This window comes from Patagioenas fasciata, chromosome 8 (genome assembly GCF_037038585.1).
Source record: "Patagioenas fasciata isolate bPatFas1 chromosome 8, bPatFas1.hap1, whole genome shotgun sequence".
In the NCBI taxonomy this organism is placed as follows: domain Eukaryota; kingdom Metazoa; phylum Chordata; class Aves; order Columbiformes; family Columbidae; genus Patagioenas; species Patagioenas fasciata.
Genome location: NC_092527.1, coordinates 27,681,511 through 27,701,028, shown reverse-complemented (window position 1 = coordinate 27,701,028; position 19,518 = coordinate 27,681,511). Strand labels below are relative to the sequence as shown.

Genomic DNA, 19,518 nt, shown 5'->3' with positions numbered 1-19,518 from the left:
TAGCACCATCCCTACCTGCCCCCATACCTCCACCTTTCTGAGCAGCAGGGTGATGTGACAGTCATCCTTCTTGAGAATGATCCTCTGGCTGCCTCAGTTGCCTTAGCATGAAGATTCGAAGTCTCTTCTGGGTTTTGTGGTCAGCCAGCTGCCATGACATGCAGACAACACAGAGATGTGGGAAAGGGAGAAGCAAAAGGAAGAGCAGGGCAAGTCTACAGGCTCTGCAGGCCAGAAGTTGGTAAAAGGAACCTCGATCCTGGGGACTCGAAAGGATCACTGCAGCATGTGGTCAGGTCAGCTGCCAGATGCTGCGAGTCCCCAAGCCTGGAGCACTGCTGGTGTCCTGGGCCTCATGGCCGGGTGGTACATGAGAAAAAGGTTGCTGTCTTCTTTGTCTGCTGAGGGACCAGTCTTTGCTGGACTTTTTTGCAGCGTTTAGCAGGCTCGTTCTGGCAGGAAAGATCTGTTGCACCAAAGTTGTCTTTGGTGGGTCCATACAAACTTGTCTTGTTCAGTGTGCACCAGTGAAGGCTGTGGTTTCTGAGCAATGGCTGCAGTGTCCTGCAGTGACACTGAGAGTGGCTTCCCTGCATTTCCTCTTTTGTCTCTTTCTTGGGCCTTCCTCTCCTCCCTTCCCCAGAGCCCACACTGTTTCCAAAGCGCTTTTGGTCACTGCTTTGGTCTGTGGTGTTGTGCAAGAGCTCCAAGTTAACAATTAACTGTGTGACATCAGGGATTTTGTCCCAACACCACTTGAGGGTGTGTGGGGACTTTTATCCCAAGCATCCACCCAGGGCTCACACAGCCAGGCAGAGCGAGGGGAAGGAACCGCTGTCTCTTCTCGCCTGAGCCATGTCAGCAGCCCTGGAGGAGTTCTGCGGCTCCATCTTTTGGGTGAGTGGCTACATCGCCCCATTGCCTGTTCTTGGGGTAGGATGCTCAGTGGAAGGGACGGGCAGGACATCCCAAGCCTCATGGCGTGTCCAGCCAGTGAGACCCAACTGCCCACGGTCAGCTGAGGTTCAGTATTTCTCCAGGGCGGCCACGCACTGAGCAGTGTGCACTGCCCGGGTGGTGTCTATGAGACAACCATGTAAATGACAGTTCCCTGAGTGAGCCCTGTCCTGTTTTGCTCCTGCAGTCCAGCTGGGAACATGGGACACCCTGCACGGACCTCTTGGGCAGTGATTTGGGTCCAGCTGCTGCAGCCGGCTTGGATGCAGCAAGGGGTGATTGTGGGCTGGCCCTCCCAGGTTCAGGCAGATAGATGGGTAGGGGGGCATCACCTGGGACCTTGGACGAACACTGAGATGCTCAGCCAGGAAGGTGAGTGTTGAGGAGGAGCATGCAATGGGGTAGAACAGGGTGGGCAGGAGCTATGGGAGTGCTGGCTCTTGTGCCATGAGCCGGATGAGAGTCGAACCATCCCAAGTGATTTGGCTGTCTGGCCTTGCTGTCCCCAGAATGACTCCTTCCTCGCTCGTCCGGATGCCGACCTGCCCGTGTGCTTCCAGCAAACTGTACTGGTCTGGATCCCCCTTGGCTTCATCTGGATTTTGGCACCATGGGAGCTCCTGCCCATGTGCAAATCCAGAGCCAAGAAATCCTCTGTGACCAAACTGTACATCATCAAACAGGTAGAGTGGGGCTGAGGGACACAGAGGGCAGGCTGGAGCAGCTTTGGATGGAGAGGTGGTGATTGGAAAACTTCTGGACTGGAGTCAGGTGTGAGATGGAGAGATGAGAAGTGTAAGAGAAAATGAGCAATGGGCGAGGGCACCATCTGGGACAGAAATGTAAAGAGGAGCCCAGCACGAAGCATATTTGGGATCAAGAGGATAACAGGGCTGGGATGCACTGGGAGGGAGGGCTGACGTATGTACTGGGGCCTCTTATCTTGTGGGCTGTTATCCACTGAGATTAAAATGACAACAGCGCTCCTGTGGGAAGACCCTAGAAAGCTCTTCTGGGACAGGTTTGGGTTGGAAAGGGTGTTACTGTGTACAGGGCACAGTGCTTTTATGTCAGACTGTGTTGTCTCCCAGTGGCTCCCTGTGCCCACAATGGGCTGGGTCTCCCCTCATGGCTGCTCCCCCCTCCCCGCAGGTGCTGGCTACCTTGCTGATGCTGACGGCAGTGGCAGAGTTGGCCCTGGCGTTTGTGGAGGACACAGAACAGGAGCTACTGCCAGCTGTCAAGTACACAAACCCCAGCCTGTACATCATCACCTGGGTAAGGGATCAGCCAGAAAATGTGCTGGGTGTCGCCAAAGAGACAGGGTGTGAGACCACGGGGCCAAGCACCAGAAAACTTCCCACAGCACAGAGATCGTCTGGAAGCCGTGTCCATGAGGAACGCGTAGCCTGGAGGGTCAATTGGGACTAACTCTGACCACTTGTGGGTGGTGCACAAGGCTGAGAGGTTGAGGGCACATGTCTGGTTGAACAGTGCTCTGCACTTTCCTCTTTACAGCTGAGATAGGTACTCTGACTGTGAGTGCAGATAAGCTTTCTGGCAGAAGCCTTAGTAGCAGCAGTTTGGGTTTCACGGGACTGATTGCACAGAGTGGACATCAGACTATGGTTTGCTGCTCACAGCTTCCTATGGGTTACTGCTCAGTTTCGTGTAAGGAGTCGAGAAGTGCCACAGAGCACCCAGATAGAGAACAAAGTTGAGGACATAGGGGCTGTTAACGTGATGGAAATAGCATATATCTCATATAAAACATGGAATATTCTAACAGTCTTAACAAAGCCATAATGCTCAAGAGCTACACTTAAGAGCAAAAGTAACACCCCCATTTGCTATCCTTTGTATTTTGTCGTGTAATTTGGTTTCATGTGCAGAGTTCACATGACGTTATAAGCCAATGGGATTGCCCAGAAAGGCTGCACTGCTGGGTCTCTGGTCTGGCTTTAATTCCAGGTCTGGAGGCAATATGCAGGAGACAGGGTGTGACTCCTCACAGCTGGGCATATCTGAGAATCTGGGATGAGAACAACTGAAAAGTGTCAGGGTGTCTTTAGCCCTTGCTTCTCCTATAAGGAGCCTGGCCTTATGTCTTCCTGAAATAAACCTTTGCCATGTGCAATTCCAGATCTTATGTAGGGTTGGCAGTGACCTCAGGCACTGGGAGCTCAGTGTCTTCAAGGCAGAGAATCCCAGCAGATCCTGTGTGCTGGCATCCCGGGACACGCGCTCCCACAGCATGTTTAGAGCCCAGACCTAGTCCCGCAGCCCTGCCTGAACTTCTGACTGATTTTCCTCCCTCCAGCTCCTGCTCCTGCTGATCCATGAAGCACGACGCTTCTGCTTGTGCAGAGACTCAGGGATACTTTTCTGCTTCTGGACACTGTCCCTGATCTGTGGGGTACTGCCGTTCCAGTCGCTCGTCCGGAGAGCCCTGCAGGTCGGGTTTGCGCTTCCCTGTGGTCTTCTCTTCCCAAAGAATGTCCCTTCAGACTTCATATCTTGACAAGCTCTCAGTGGTATCACCAAGGTCCCAGCTGCCCTTGGGACCTTGGAGAACCAGAAGAGACCTGAGAAGGAATGGTTCTTTGAATTCATTCTGTGCCTTTGGGGAGGCATAAGCTCTCCAGTACCAATTTCTCCCCTTAGGGACTTATGGGAGGAGGTCAGGGACATGCAGGGAGGGGTGGTGAAGGGAAGCTGAGCCAGGACCCAGAGCGAGTTTCACACTGTCGTGTTGTGCTCAGCCATGTTCACTGTCCTGGGGATGGATCTTGTCTCTGAGGACCAGGCAGCCTTGAGACAAGCCCCAAGTCACCTTGGCCTCTCCATTCCTACAGGCACCAATCTCTGACATGCCACGGTTTGTCCTTTTCTTCATCTCCTATGGGCTCCAGTTGCTGCTCTTCCTTGTCTCGGGCTTCTCAGACGTTGCCCCAGAAACAAAGGAAATCACAAAGCAGGTGCGAGATCCATGCAGGAGTGGGCTTGGGGTGCCACATCCCGGCTGGTGTTGCATGGGGCAGGGTGGGCTTCATGCAGAAGCTCTTCCTAGACCCTGTGGGATGGCAGGTCTGGGGACTTCAGCAAGAGGCACAGTGAGAGCTGGAGCCTGCAGCCTGGGGCATCTGCATGTGTGACCAAGGGCAGCTGCTTCTGGCCGTGAGATGGGGTTTCTGGGGCTGGAGATGGCATGGTTTGAAACCTCTGGTGTTCCTTAATGGCTGGGGGTGCTGAGTCAACTCTCGTCAACACCATCCCTCAGCATCAATGATCTCTTTGTATCCGCTTTTGTTTTTACCCTAGAACCCAGAGGTGACAGCCTCCTTCCTGAGCTCCATCACCTTTGCATGGTATACCAGGTGCGCTGGGCTCTGCGGGAGGTTGGGCTGGTGAATGTGGGGGTGCTTTAGGGCTGAGCCAGTGCTATTTTGGGGAGCCTGCAGGACAGGCTGCTTGGAGTTAGTTGAGAGAGGCACCACATTCAGAGCAGTCTGTGCAGCCTGAGCTCAGGGCCAGGCTGGCTGTGAGGGTTCTGCATTTGCAGCAAGAACTCTCCCTTGGGTGTAGTGCGAGACACTTGCTGAGGGGAGGTTTCTCTGCTCCCCAGTATGGTTTTCAAGGGCTACCGGAAGCCCTTGGAGATAGAGGATATCTGGGAATTGAAAGATGAACAAAAGACACAAGCTATGTATGCCGCTTTGGAGAAGAACATGAAGAGTGAATTGAGGAAGGCCCAAGCAGAACTGGAAAAACGGAAACGTGAGAAAAGACACCGGGAATGTGACCCAGACCATGGGAACAACCTGAGCAAGGCCCAGAGCCAAGACGTTCTCGTGCTGGTAAATCCCTTCCCACTCCTGGTCTTGCATGGGACTGAGAGATCAAGGTCCAGCCTTGGGGAGTGGGGTCACCTCACCTTCCTGCAGCCCCCTTGGCTGAACTTTCCCCTCTTCAATTCTACAGGGGCATGGGCAAGGAAGGGGGAACCCATAACAAGGTCTTCCCTGTCCTTGGCAGATCCCCCATGTTTTGAGAGACCAAGAAAGTCTCCATCTTTCTGCCCTACAGAAGGACAGGAACCACCCTCAATTCTGCAGTGCAAGCAGCTACCTTATGTCTTAGTTTTCCCTTCACCCCAATGCCTCCCAGCAATGAGGTCAGAGTGAGCATCACTATGATCACTTCTGGCCTCAGATTCTTCCTGGGGCACCTGATTTCTGGTCTGAGGGTTTCAGGCTGATCAGGGGTTTGCAACAGCTGTCTTTGGCACATTTGCACAAGAGAGGTGTTAGTGTTGGGGGCGTATGACATGAGCAGAGATCAGTGAGAGGGAACATGACAGGAGGTAAAACTAAGGCTTCATTCAGGATACCTCACCTGGGGGCTGTGGCACTGCACGGGAAGTGTCCTTCCAGGTGCAAGGAGACTGTTCAACAAGCTCCTTTACTTCTGTGTGGGCTTCTCTTTAGGAGGAGAAGCAGCCAAAGAAGAAGAAGAAGAAGGACAAAGGGGACTCCAGCCCTCGCAAGGATTACCCCAGGGGCTGGTTAATAAAAACCCTGTGCAAGACTTTTTGGAAGAATCTCCTGGTATCTGTGGTTATCAAGCTGGTGCATGATGCACTTGTGTTTGCCAGCCCCCAGCTGCTGAAGTGAGTCCTTCTCTGTCCCTATCTCCATTCTGGCTTTGCTCCCAGCCCCACAACCTCCCTATGTGCAGTGCATCCAACCCAGCTCTATCTGTGTACCTCTCACAGCCCCACACCCTGGGGACTTCTTGTGTCCTCACCAAAGACATGAGAATATGTTGGGTTACAGTTTAATGAAAAACTGATCCGAGCCGGCTGCCAGGTCTTATGGGTGATATCTTGCTCCCTGCTCCCTCCCTGGAGACAGTCCTGGCTCTTCTCTGGGCCTCTTCATGAGTCAGTCTAGCTCAGCCCAGCAGGACCTGCCCCACTTGTTTTGCAGAGCTGCACAGTCTCTGTGCATGGTCTGTTCACAAGCGACCCATTGCTGAATGTCCCTGGGGCAGGCGTCTCCAGCGTGCTGAAGTGTCGACCCAGCTGTCTGGGCAGGGTCTCTGTCACTCTTCTTGTGAGGATGCTCTCCCTGCCTTGGTTTGGAGCATCCTGCTGGGGCCTGTCTCGATAGGGTGGGGGTCTCATGGGCTGCTCTGCCCTCCAGGCTGCTGATCGCCTTTGTGTCAGATGAGGAGGCCTTTGTCTGGCAGGGCTACGTGTATGCCATCCTGCTCTTCCTGACGGCAGTGATCCAGTCCCTCTGCCTGCAGCAGTACTTCAGCTTGTGCTTCGTCCTTGGCGTAAATGTGCGTGCCAGTCTCATCGCTGCCATCTACAAGAAGGTTGGTATGGCACTGTCATCGCACCCATCGGCTTCCTCCAAGCTGGACTGGCAATACTGGCATTCACTGCCTGCCCCATCAACCTGGGGTGACTTTCCTTTTCTTCCCAGGAAGGCATGGGGAGAGCCTAGCTTGTGGGACACTCACCCAGCCCTGGGGACACTGCGGGTGCTAGTTCTGCCTGGGACCTGGGTGCTGCAGCTGTGTGTTTGACAGCTACCGGGGGCCATGGGAGGTTTCTATTCCAAGCAGTGAAACACCCAGGGCAGCTGCTGCTGGGATTCCTGCACAGGGTTTTGTTTCTTTGCCCCCAGCATCCAGTGGCTCTTGTGTGCAGACAGTGATAGCAGCACCTGTGGCTGGCAGAGAGGCACCAGCAGCAAACCCAGGAGCAGTTTCAGCCTGGCCTGATAATTTCCTGCTCTGCGCCATGCTGCTGGCAGCCAGGCTGCTCCCAGACCAGCATATGGTGACTTGTGCTTTTCTTCTCCAGGCTCTGACCATGTCCAGCGCCACCCACAAGGAGTCCACAGTGGGAGAGACTGTGAATCTGATGTCAGCTGATGCCCAGAGGTTCATGGACATGGCCAACTTTGTTCACCAGCTGTGGTCATCCCCCTTGCAAATTATCCTGACCATTTTCTTCCTCTGGGGAGAGCTGGGCCCCTCTGTCCTGGCTGGCATTGCTGTCATGGTGCTGCTCATCCCCATAAATGCGTTCCTGGTTGCCAAGTCCAAAAACATCCAGGTCAGTGATGGAGCTCACCGTTCCCTTCCCTGTGACAGCCCAGGTGTATTTCCAAGAGTGAGCTGCTGTGTAGGTGACCTCTGGCTCTTCTGTTTGTAGGTGGGGAACATGAAGAACAAGGATGAACGTATGAAAATCATGAGTGAAATCCTCAGTGGAATAAAGGTAAACAGTGGAGTGGAGACAATGCTGAGCAGCTCCTGCATCCCTGTTCTTACTGCACTCTACCTAGAAGCAGTGCACTTATATAACCATGCAGCACCAGTGTTATAGTCTCACTTGGAGCCCCTGTGTGTGGTGTACCCACACCTCAGTCTCTGCAGTTGCCTTGGCTTCCTCACCTTTTTAAAGGTGTCTGGGGAGGAGCTCTGGGTACCTGGACCAAGACTTGGGAGCCAAGAAAGGGTTTTCTGGATGGCCATGGTAGTGAGCAGGTTACCGTGATAGTAGAGGAGCCGGCAGTGACCTGTAAACTGAGGATGAGAGAGTGGGAATGCTGTGGGGAAGTGCTCTGAGCCATGGGGCAGGACAGGAGAGGGGAGATGCAGTGGAGAAGCAGTTTCCTGAGCAAGTCAGGAGCTGGTGATGGAGGTGCTGACCACCAACAAGAGCTGAGTGTGGAGGTGAACATTCCCATGAGGCCAGCACCCACTCACCCTGCTCATTCCACAGATCCTGAAACTTTTTGCCTGGGAGCCTTCGTTTGAGAAGCGAGTCAATGAGATCCGGGCACGCGAGCTCAAGGATTTGGCAAACTTCAGCTACCTGCACGCAGTCTCTGTCTTCGTGTTCACGTGTGCCCCGTTCCTGGTGAGCACCAGTGGGTCTGGGTAGGACTGTGCCATCCTCAGAGCTGGGGTTGGGCTGTGTCCAAGGGGGTGGGATAGTCCTGGCTGCTGGCAGGAGAGCCATGGTTGGGAAGGAGTCCCATCAGAGTGGTGAGATGGGGCCTGGAGAAGGGAATCAGTAGGGGAACAGGTCCCCAGCAGAAAGGCACTGCTGAGGTCTTAGGGGAGCATGAGGAGCTGGGCTGCACACAATCACACTGATGGTGACTTTCCCTGCTATCTGTCCTAGGTCTCCTTGGCCAGCTTTGCTGTCTATGTGCTGGTGGATGAGAACAACATTCTGGATGCACAGAAGGCCTTTACTGCCATCTCCCTTTTCAATGTGCTGCGCTTCCCCATGGCAATGTTTCCCATGGTCCTCTCTTCTGTGGTGCAGGTCAGTCCTCACGTAGGGCAGGGGGTGACAAGGGATCTCATAATACCTCTGCCCAAACCAGCACATAGGGCTCAGGTGTGCGATGGACCTTGGTTTTGGACACCCAGGAGTCAGTGCACAGGTCTCTGCTGGACCTGGGATGAGACAGGACTCACATACATGACACAGGCTTTGGGCTCAGAGTTTGGGGCTGGTGCTTGAGTGGGGCTGTGTGCATGGAGGGTCTGCTTACGGGGCTCCTGCCAGCTCACCCAGCTGCACACCATGCCCACATGCCACCTTGCTCTGCAATGGCAGGTCAGAGTGTCGACAGTGAGGCTGGAGCGCTATTTGGGTGGAGAAGACCTGAACACCTCAGCTATCCACCACAACCCCATTGCAGGTAGGTGAACCTCCAGGTTAGTCCCTGTGGGTCACAGGCTGACCCAGTTCTGGGCTTTCCCAGCCCCGAGTGACATCTCTCTGTGGACAGGCAGTGCTGTGCGTTTCTCAGAGGCCACCTTTGCCTGGGAGCGGGACGGCAGTGCTGCGATAAGAAAGTGAGTGGTCTGGGCCATGTTGGGGGCAGATGAGTGATGATAGTTGGGGACAGCAGTCACATCTCCCAGTGCTGCCAGAGGCGAGTGCCCCAAAGATGCTGTTCTGTGCTGTTCCCATGAAGGAGCTGGGTGGTGACCCAGCAGTGCTGCTTTCTCAGCCCTCATGTCTTTGCAGCATCACCCTGGACATTGCGCCTGGGAGCCTGGTGGCTGTGGTGGGGGCTGTGGGCTCAGGCAAATCTTCTCTGGTGTCAGCCATGCTTGGGGAGATGGAGAATATCAAGGGACACATCAACATCCAGGTGAGAGGAGCAGCTGGCACGGGGGGCTATTGGACCACCTGAGAGCTCAGCGGGGCGGCAGCAAGGCAGGACTGATCCTGGAGTGGTGGATCAGAGCGAAGACAAACTGCAGGAGATGACAGTGTTCTTATGTCTCCCTTTCCAGGGCTCGCTGGCCTATGTGCCCCAGCAGGCCTGGATCCAGAATGCCACATTGAAAGACAACATCCTTTTTGGGTCAGAATTGGATGAAACCAGGTATCAGCAGGTCATCAAGGCATGTGCCCTCCTTCCAGACCTGGAACTGCTCCCTGCAGGTGACCAGACAGAGATCGGAGAGAAGGTATCAGCCACAGGCACTAAGGGTTTCCTACAGCATGACCTTTCTGCACCTACAGCACAGGATAGAGCTGTTGTCCTGTGCCAGCCCAGGGGTCACAGAGGTCCCTTCCCTTCCAGGGCATTAACCTGAGTGGTGGCCAGAAGCAGCGAGTCAGCCTGGCCCGGGCAGTGTACAACAATGCAGACATCTACATCCTGGATGACCCCCTGTCTGCCGTGGATGCTCACGTCGGCAAGTATCTCTTCGAGCATGTGCTGGGACCAAAAGGGCTGCTGCGAAACAAGGTGAGCACCCATGCCCTCCTCCCCACCACCCAGCCAGGCAGTAGTGACACTGGCATGGTGTTGACTATCCAGGGAAGGCTGAGGTTGCTTGCCTGGGGCAAAGAGGGGTTCTGTGGTTTTCACGTGGGGCTGCAGCAGGCAGAAGAGGCTTCATGGGCCCCCAGAGGGATGCCCTGTGTCCTAATAGCCATTGATAGGCAGAGGTCCCCAAGTAGGGGACAGAGAGCCTGCAGACCCATGGCTGGGGGGCAAGGGGTGCTCTGATGCTCACTACTCTGCAACCACTTTGTTGCAGACGCGGATCTTGGTGACGCACAGTATCAGTTTCCTGCCTCAGGTCGATAACATCGTGGTGCTGGTGGCAGGAGCAGTGTCTGAGCATGGCTCCTACAGCACATTGCTTGCAAACAAGGGGGCCTTTGCCCAGTTCCTGAACTTGTATGGCAGCCAGGAGGAGGATGCTTCAGAGAAAAATACCACAGGTACTGGGAACACAAGGGGGCTGCGACAGTTGGAGAGGCTATGTGTGTGTCTTGGGGTGCTAAAAACCCCAAGACCTGATCCAACACTCTGACCTGGCTCCATCTAGCCCAGTCACCAGTGGGGGCCACTGTGAATCCTTCCCAGCTTCTGAAAATCAGCAGCACAAGGACTTTCTGCCTAAGATTTGCATGCAGGCATTGTGTTGAACTGCCAGAGAAGGACCTGTCTAATCGTTTTACTCCCTTTTAAGTTTACTGTTGTTTATGGGTCCCATAATGTTATGTAGCAACAGGCTCCATACCTGAGTGATGCTGGGGTGAGGAAGATCCTTTGGTTTATTCTAAACATACTGTTGGAAAGCATTTAATCTTTATCATGTCCCCCAGTGCTATGGAGAGGAGTGGTGTCAGATCAGGTGGATGCTCACCCTGCCTGGGCTCAGCCCAGTTGTTCAGCTGAAGCCTGGCTATTCCCAGTCCATCCCCACAGGACCCATCTCCACTGGCTCAGAGGGATGTTCCCAACCTGGAATGACTCCATCTACCAGATCTTGCACCTTCTAAACCAGGACAAATCTCTGGCTGTAGTCCCACTGGTGGTACCAGGATAAGTTCCACTAGATCACAAGTGGCATTCCCCAGGGCACGGTACTGGGGCCAGTTCTGTTTAACCTCTTTATCAATTTTCTGAGTGAGGGGATTGAGTGCATTCTCAGTAAGTTTGCAAACAACACCAAGTTGGATGGGAATGTTGATCTGCTGGAGGGCAGGATGGCCATATAGAGGGATCTGAACTGGCTGGATCGATGGGTTGTGGCCAATTGTATGAGGTTTAACAAGGCCAAGTGCCGGGTCCTGCACTTGGGTCACAACAACCCCATGGAGCGCTACAGGCTTGGGGAAGAAAGGCTGGAAAGCTGCCTAGAGGAAAAGGACCTGGGGGTGTTGATTGACAGCTGGCTGAACATGAGCCAGAAGTGTGCCCAGGTGGCCAAAAAGGCCAACAGCATCCTGGTGTGCGTCAAGAACAGTGTTGCCAGCAGGACTAGGGCAGCGACCGTCTCCCTGTACTCCATGCTGGTGAGGCCCCACCTCAAATCCTGTATTCATGTTAGGAAGACATGGAGGTGCAGGAGAGAGTTCAGAGAAGGGCAATATAGCTGATGAGGGGTTTGGAGCACAAGTCTTATGAGGAATGGCTGAGGGAACTGGGCCTGTTTAGCCTGGAAAAGAAGAGGTTGAGGGGAGACGTTCTTGTGAAAGGAGGTTGTAGCACGGAGGGTGTCAGTCTCTTCTCCCACATAAGAAGTGATAGGACAGGAGGAAATGCCTTCAAGTTGCACCGGGAGAGGTTTAAATTGGATATTAGGAAAAAATTCTTAACCGAAAGGGTTGTCAAGCATTGAACAGGCTGCCCAGGGAAGCAGTGGAGTCACCATCCCTGGAGTTATTTAAAAGAGGCGTTGATGTGGTGCTTAGAGACTTGATTTAGTGGTGAACTTGGCAGTGTTAGGTTAAAAGTTGGACTCAATGATCTTAAAGATCTTTTCCAACCTAAATAATTCTATGATTCTAAGTCAGCAACACAGACTGCCTCCATGCAGACCTTTAGTCCTGTATCCCCTGTCAGTTGTCTCCAGCACAATGGATTTCTTTCTCTTCCTGCTGTATTGGGCTTGCAGCAGGGTTGGAAGAGACTTTGATGAGTGGTGGTAGGACCCAGCCTGGGCCTGGGGTACAGGGTGGAGCTGAGTGCAGCAGAGCTGTGGTGCATGGGATCTGCTCTCTTCTCCATGCCTGACCGCACCTTCCCACATCGCTGTGCTTGTAGCTGTTGCGTTAGCTGCAGATGAAGAGCAGAGTGATGAAGACATTGAGCCTTGCATGGAGGAGAGCCCTGAAGATGTGGTGACCATGACCCTGAAGCGAGAGGCCAGTATCCATCAGAGACAGTTCAGTCGCAGGTGGGAACTTAACCTGAGCTCTCAGCTCCCTCCTCTACCCCCTGCTCTGCTCCCCTGGAGACAGGGGTCTGGGGTCTTCCTGGGGGAGTTCCTGCTGGAAGCCTGCCTACATACTCCTACCAGTAGCTGGGCTGGGTCAGGAGCATGTGCTCTTGCTTTTACTCACAGTAGTGTGTCACAGCCTTGCTCTGTGGTCTTGCATGAAACTCCTGCTGCTGTCTGGTTCTGCTTTTGGGGATGAGGGTTATGATTTCATGGCTGCAAATGCCTAGGGCTTCCACAAGACTAATTCAAAGCTGTCCCAGTTAGGACGTTTCCCAGAGGGCTCCAGCACTGGTGTCCCAATGCAGCATGGGGATGGACCCCCAGGAGAGTAGGACCCATCCAGCACCCTGTGACTAATTGTGCCCATCACCTCCCTGCAGCCTTAGTAAAAACAGCACCAATTCCCGGAAGAAGGCCCAGGAGGAGCCCCCAAAGAGGGTGAAGGGCCAGCAACTGATTGAGAAAGAAGCTGTGGAAACTGGCAAGGTGAGGAGGGTGGATGGAGAAAGCATTGTGCTTCCCTGGCTTAGTGCTACAAGACCCTGACTGTGGCTCAGAGAGGCTGATGCTGACTCTCTGTGGCCTCACTGCAGCCAGAGCTGCCTGGGGCTGGTGGGCAAAGTGGCAGAGGGGACCAGTGTGGGCAGCAAGGTGGGAGTCCCAGGGCTGTGCTGGGTGTCACTGGACACAGTTTGCTGGGCAGTGGTGATGGGCTGAACTGGTCCACAGGTGAAGTTCTCCATGTACCTGCGGTACCTGCGTGGTGTTGGCTTGTGGTATTCTTTCTGGGTTGCCATGGGCTACATCGGTCAGAACGCTGCCTACGTGGGGACCAACTTGTGGCTCAGCGCCTGGACAGATGATGCACAGCTCTATCTGAACCAGACCTACCCTGTACAGCAGCGAGACCTGCGAATCGGTGTCTTTGGGGTGCTGGGACTGTCCCAGGGTGAGTGTGGGAGCAGAGGGGTTCCTGCTCACCCCAGCTGTGGTGTCCAGAAGGGATATGACTTGCAAGACCCGCAGCCAGCAGTGTGGCAAGGAGCAAGGGACCAGCACTGTGTCCATCTGTCTGCTGCTGCCTTTCCTCCTGCTCCTGGCTGAATTAGGGGCAGGTATCAGTCTTAAGCCAGTGTAAATTGTCCCAAGAAGTCTGTGTTGCCCTCTGAGGTTGAAGATCATTGTCCTTAACCAGTTTGCAGATAGTGCCAGGGGCCCAAAGCTTTCTTGAAGGGTTGATGTTCTTCCTCTGTGGTGGGACACAGTCACTGTGGCCTCCCAAGAAGGTCGAATGCAGGACTGTCACAGTGGTTTGCTGTTGAGCTGCTGGCTTGGAGCTGCTTGATGTGTCCCTCCAGCCAAAGGGTGCCTGAGGCCAGTGTCACCATGAGCTGGTGATGACCGCCTTGTTCTCTCCTTGCAGCTGTCTTCCTGCTTTTTGCAACCATGCTGTGTGCTCGTGGTGCCATGCAAGCCTCCCGAGTTATGCATCAGCACCTGCTCAGCAACATCCTGCGTGTACCCATGAGCTTTTTTGACACGACCCCAACTGGCCGCATTGTGAATCGTTTTGCCAAGGTAAGAGGACAGTCCCAACAAGAAGAAGGTGTTTGTTCCAGCAGGTCTGGAGAGCACTGGGTTGTGGCATAACCCTGTTACTGTTCAGCACTGCACAGGTGAGCCCTGATCAGGGCCTGGAAGGGACCAGAAGGGCATGGTGGATGCAAGGCTGACTGAGGCAAACCATGCCCTGGGCTATATTAGGAGGAGAGTGACCAGCAGATCACAGCAATTTACTGTCTCCTCTGCTCAGTGCTAGGGAGGCCAGACCTGGATTCTGTGACCTGTTTTGGGGACACCGTGTCAAGAGGGATGTGGAGAAACTGAAGAGGGTCCAGAGTAGATTACCAAGAGAGGCAGGAGCCTAGAGCTCATGTCCCGTAATGAGTTGCCCATCTGCTTAGGGATTCTCAGCAAATTATACCGTCTTTCCTGTGTAAATGAGGGTCATAAAACAAAGACAAAACAAGAAAGGAGGGAGAATACAGACAGGTGGTGTCAAGTGTGCAGCAACTCCACTTCTTCCTTCAGTGACATCTCTTGATTTTTGGGAATAAAAATCTCGCTTGAGGGATCAAGCCTGTGGGCCTGCTGGGTTTACTCTGAGACGAGGGAGTACATGGTGCCCGGCTAGGAGAGGGACGATGACAAGCTGGAGACCTGGGGTCAGCATGGACCTGGGGTCAGCCCTGTCCCTCTTTCTGCCTCAATTCCTGCCCTGACACTCTGGATCCAGGTGAAGATGCAGTTCCCAAAGCTGGTCCGTGCTACAGGAGAATATTATAGAAAACATCTCAGTTAAATCAGCCATTCCCAAGCTAAGAGCTATGGCCCTAAATGGGATTGTGACCTTAACACCAATTCAGCGTCATCCTAAATTTTTGCAAGGGTTTGTCACTGTGTTACCATATGAATGTCTAGAAGCCCCACTTGTGTGGAGCCTTTGAACTTCTCCCTCTCCCTGGCGTCACTGACTGCTTCTCCCCACTTCTTTGTGTGCTCCAGGACATCTTCACGATAGATGAGACCATTCCCATGTCCTTCCGCACCTGGCTTTCCTGTTTCACGGGCATCATTAGCACATTGCTCGTGATCTCCCTGGCCACCCCATTCTTTGCTCTTCTTGTCATTCCCTTGGGCATCTTCTACTATTTTGTGCTGGTGAGTAACTGGGGCTTCAGAGAAGCTTCTGCCCTGCTCAGAGCAGTATCTTTGTTGCTGCTGGGCTTTGTATTGGTAACCAAGCTGTGTCCTTCATTTCAGCGCTTCTACATCTCCACATCACGCCAGCTACGACGTCTGGACTCTGTAACTAGGTCTCCCATCTATTCCCACTTTGGTGAGACAGTGTCAGGCCTTTCCGTGATCCGGGCCTATGGACACCAAGAACGGTTCCTGCAGCAAAATGAGAGCACCATGGACATCAATCAGAAAAGTGTTTACTCCTGGATAGTCTCAAATAGGTGAGTTTTACTCATTATGCTACAGCACAGCCTGCAGCACCTCTGCCCAGTGGCTTCTGGGTCCTGAGAGAGGTCCCCGAGATGCTGCAGTTCTCCCTCTTGATCTCAGGATTGAGGGTCCGTGTAGGAACTGGGGGAGCTTGGGACAGGGACACTATCTGTGGTAAGGATACATTTTAGGGTGATTTTGAAAGCCAGAGTGTGTCGCCTTACAAAGTGTCCAGAGCCTGGGCAGGCTGAACTGTGCTGTCAAGGGCTGAGATGGTCTTGGTGGGTTCTGGGAGGAACCCCAGGCTGATGCTCCAGACCAGGTGGGAGTGTGATGGGGACAGTATCTGGTGTTGATATGTTACTGTGTAGATGCTTTGGGTGTGTGAGGGTTGTACAGATATGTGGTATTACCAGCAGAGAAGGTTCTTTGTGAGACACAGAGACTGACAGATACAATGAATTTGCTTGCAGAATCGGCCACAGATCATATGCTGTGTAGGTGCAGATATCATGTGTACAGCACTGGGCTTGGGGCTGGGGGCACAGGGATGCTGGTCTCACTGGTGGGCCCTGTGTTGGGCACAGGCAGATGCCTCTCCCACCACCCCTCAGCCATGCTCTCCCGGTGCAGGTGGCTGGCCATCCGTCTGGAGTTTCTTGGAAGCCTGGTGGTCTTCTTCTCTGCGCTTCTAGCTGTGATTTCAAAGGGCACTTTGAACGGCGGCATCGTGGGTCTTTCTGTCTCCTCTGCCCTCAATGTGAGCCAATGAAAGCTTCCTCTTATTCCAGGGCAGGGCTGTTTCTAGGAGCAAAACCCTGATGGGTCTGGGCTGGCTGCAGGGTGCTGCCCTGCCTCCAGCCCTGATCCATGGAGAGGGGATTAGCTGGGGTGTCCCATCACCTGGGGAGCTGCTATGAAGCCAGGGGAACACACTTCCCAGTGTGAGGGGGGTGCCTGCTGCCATGGGGAGGAGCATGTTCCCTCTGTGGATCAGAGATGCTACAGCAAAGCTCTCGAGCCCAGGCTGAGCCCTGAGCTGTGGTGGGAGGTGGTTGTTGCTGGGTCCCACTGAGCTCTGCATTCTCTGGCTCTGCCATGCAGATTACCCAGACACTGAACTGGCTGGTGCGGACATCTTCAGACCTGGAGACGAACATTGTGGCTGTCGAGCGGGTACATGAGTACTCAAAGGTGAAGAATGAGGTGAGTAGACCAGGGTCCAGGCAAACACCTGCTGCGCAGTTTGGTGCGAGTAAGCATCACAGGGTGCAACCCTCTAATGTTCCTGTGCACCCAGGCTCCGTGGGTGACAGAAAAGCGTCCACCCCATGGCTGGCCCAGCAAAGGCGAGATCCAGTTCATTGACTACAAAGTTCGTTACCGACCTGAGTTGGAACTGGTTCTTCAGGGGATCACCTGCAATATTAGGAGCACCGAGAAGGTGAGAACCTTTCTGCCTCTGTCCTCATCGTGCTCTTGCCAGAGTGACAGGATGTTAAAGTTGTTTCTGTCCTCTTAGCTTTGGTCTGTGGGCTGGGGAGGGATGGTCATGGGATGTTGCTCCTGGGGACTTGAGCTGCAGGGCAAGCATAGAAAGAGAAAGTGTGGGATATGGTGATTGCAGGAAGGCTCACCAGAACAAGACAGAGAGCATCTGCCCTGTTTTCTTCAGCCCTGTCAGCTGGTCTAAAGATCTGCTTCCACAGGTTGGGGTTGTGGGCCGGACAGGGGCTGGGAAATCCTCTCTCACCAACTGCCTCTTCCGGGTGCTGGAGGCTGCTGAAGGGAAAATCATCATTGACAATGTGGATATAGCAACGATTGGCCTCCACGACCTGCGCCAGAACCTCACCATCATCCCCCAGGTGAGCTGACCCCCACCTTTCCCTGTCCCACTGCTGCATGGGCACCCCAAGCTCTGTTCCCTGGGTGGTGTATTGGCCTTAGTGCATCCCTGGTGCTGTGGAGAGTCCAAGGGTCTGCGATCATGCCATGACCACCTCCCTGCCCAGCTGCAAGCAGTGGGGTGGGCAGGATATGGCCAGACTTGGGGACTCTTCTGAATGGCCATGGCATGGCTGAACATGGTGCTGTCCTTGGCAGGATCCTGTGCTCTTTACTGGCACCCTGCGGATGAACCTGGACCCCTTTGACCGGTACACAGACGAGGAGGTCTGGAAGGCCCTGGAGCTGGCCCACCTGAAGACGTATGTGCAAGACCTTCCTGAGAGGCTGCTGCATAATGTGAACGAGGGAGGGGAGAACCTGAGGTGAGTGCAGGAGCAGAGGCATGCCTAGCTCCCCTGCCTTTCCCTGGTCCCAGGGAACAGCAGCTGTCCAGGGACAAGGGCACGTATGTTTTTGGGAGTGAGGGTGGGAGAACACGGTCCAGGAGTCAGGGCTGTCAGGGAACCAGTGTGAGCCAACCCTTCCATGGTGGCCCAGGGAGCAAGATCCTGAGGCATGTGGTGCTCGGGGTGGCAAATGATCAGCTGGGGCAAGGCTGGGGAGGGTTGTGCAGGCAGGTCGAGTCAGGGCAGCTTGTGGTGGTGGCCTTGCAGAAGTCCTGCTGATGTCCACCTAGTAACTCAGGTTACCCACCTCATCCCAGCATTGGGCAGCGGCAGCTGGTGTGCCTGGCCCGGGCCCTTCTCCACAAAGCCAAAATCCTCATCCTGGATGAAGCAACAGCAGCTGTAGATTTAGAAACTGATCATTTAATCCAGACAACGATCCGGAGTGAGTTTGCTGACTGCACCGTCCTTACCATCGCCCACCGCCTCCACACCATCATGGACAGTAACAGGTACCGTGGGGCAAGGGGGATGGGGCTCTGGACTCCAAGGACAGGGCAAGGGCTGGCCAGCAGCAGAAGCAAGGATGCAGCCAGAGGGAGAGGGGTGGATGCAGTGCCCAGTACAGCAACATACAGAGCTTCTAGGAGAGCAGAATAGAGGGATGGGAAGGATGGGTGGGCAGTAGTTATGCCTTTGTGGGGATCCTTCTTTAGAACAACAGGCCATAGAGGAATTATTGACAACTTGTGTGTGTCACCCTGCCGGCACACAGAGGAGGGTGGTGCCCTCACTTCTGTGCTGAGAGGTGAACCATGTAATATGGCTGTGGAGCAGCAAGGGTTGGTGAGGCTGTAGTGTTGGCACCAGCAGTGCTATCAAATCGGATCCAGGATGCTCAGGCCTTCTCCTTCCCTGCTCCAGGGTGATGGTCCTGCAGGCTGGGAGGATTGTGGAATACGACAGCCCCGAGGAGCTGCTCAAGAAGCAAGGCACTTTCTCCTTGATGGCAAAGGATGCCGGCATCACAAATACAGAAATTTCTGTGCTGTAGGTGGACTGGAGCAGTGTGCAGGTGTGCCTGGGCAGCTCCCTCCTGCTGGCGCTTACCAAGCAGGCACCTGCGTTTCCTGCAGCTGCCCAGGAATTTGTCTCTGCAGCTGGGAAGGGGAGAGGGTGGCTTCTCTGACTCCCAGGGAGGGAGGATCTGGAGTGAGCTGTTAACCTTGCTACCACATCCTGGCTGCTGTGCACATGAGGGTCTGGAGCTGCATAGTTTAGTCCAGTATAGAGAGGAAGTTATCTGCTGGGTGGGGAGAGCATGACCCCCATGGCGGGGGGGGGGTCTTAGTTTTTGTGCTTCACCATGCCACAGGAACCTAGCTGATGATAGATGTTTTAGCACTACAGAGTGAAATTTACAGTTTAATCTATTATTTACTTTTTGTAAATAAAGTTTGACTTTAAAGCATGGTAAATAACCCTCGGTTTCGCTTTAAACCTGGCTAATGCTTGGGGGAAGCTGGTAACACAGGTCACGCAGACACACACGGATGGGGCGTCCAAATCTAGTGGCACAGGTATATCAAGGCATGAACACTGGTGGCAGAGGTGGAGAAGCCAGGGCCTGCCTTCCCTACGGCTGCAGCTCCTGCTGACTGTAGTGTGACTAAATGAGGCAGCTCCTGGGGCAATCATAACCACTAGTAAGACAGATTTTGGGCTGTGGCTCCACACTACAAACCTGACTGTGGTGAAGAAAGGCTCAAGAGCTGCAGGCACATGCACGTCCTCCACTGACATATAAACATGTAACACACAAAACATGGCGGTTCCTGGCGATGAACTCTGGATTGCTCTTGGGCATGAAAGCCAGGAGCTGCAGCTCTGACATCCGCTGCTGGCATGCCCATCTGCACGCTGCTGCTGCCCATGTGCTTGCAGCGGAGCAACCCCCTTC

General features: G+C 54.1%; 1 protein-coding gene across 1 annotated transcript; it reads left to right on the top strand.

Moving 5' to 3' along the window:
* Positions 1-778: 778 nt before the first annotated feature.
* ABCC2 (ATP binding cassette subfamily C member 2) lies at positions 779-19,039 on the top strand. The gene is made up of 32 exons (XM_065843107.2): positions 779-897; positions 1,467-1,640; positions 2,110-2,235; positions 3,278-3,412; positions 3,813-3,935; positions 4,279-4,334; positions 4,583-4,814; positions 5,445-5,626; positions 6,162-6,339; positions 6,833-7,087; positions 7,187-7,252; positions 7,760-7,897; positions 8,165-8,311; positions 8,609-8,693; positions 8,784-8,850; positions 9,026-9,152; positions 9,298-9,474; positions 9,591-9,758; positions 10,054-10,240; positions 12,072-12,204; positions 12,630-12,735; positions 12,979-13,198; positions 13,673-13,827; positions 14,815-14,970; positions 15,073-15,272; positions 15,895-16,021; positions 16,366-16,467; positions 16,562-16,705; positions 16,971-17,129; positions 17,368-17,534; positions 17,876-18,070; positions 18,483-19,039. The coding sequence occupies exons 1-32, from the start codon at positions 856-858 to the stop codon at positions 18,610-18,612; spliced, it is 4,659 nt and encodes a 1,552-aa protein (XP_065699179.1). The 5' UTR covers positions 779-855; the 3' UTR covers positions 18,613-19,039.
* Positions 19,040-19,518: the final 479 nt, after the last annotated feature.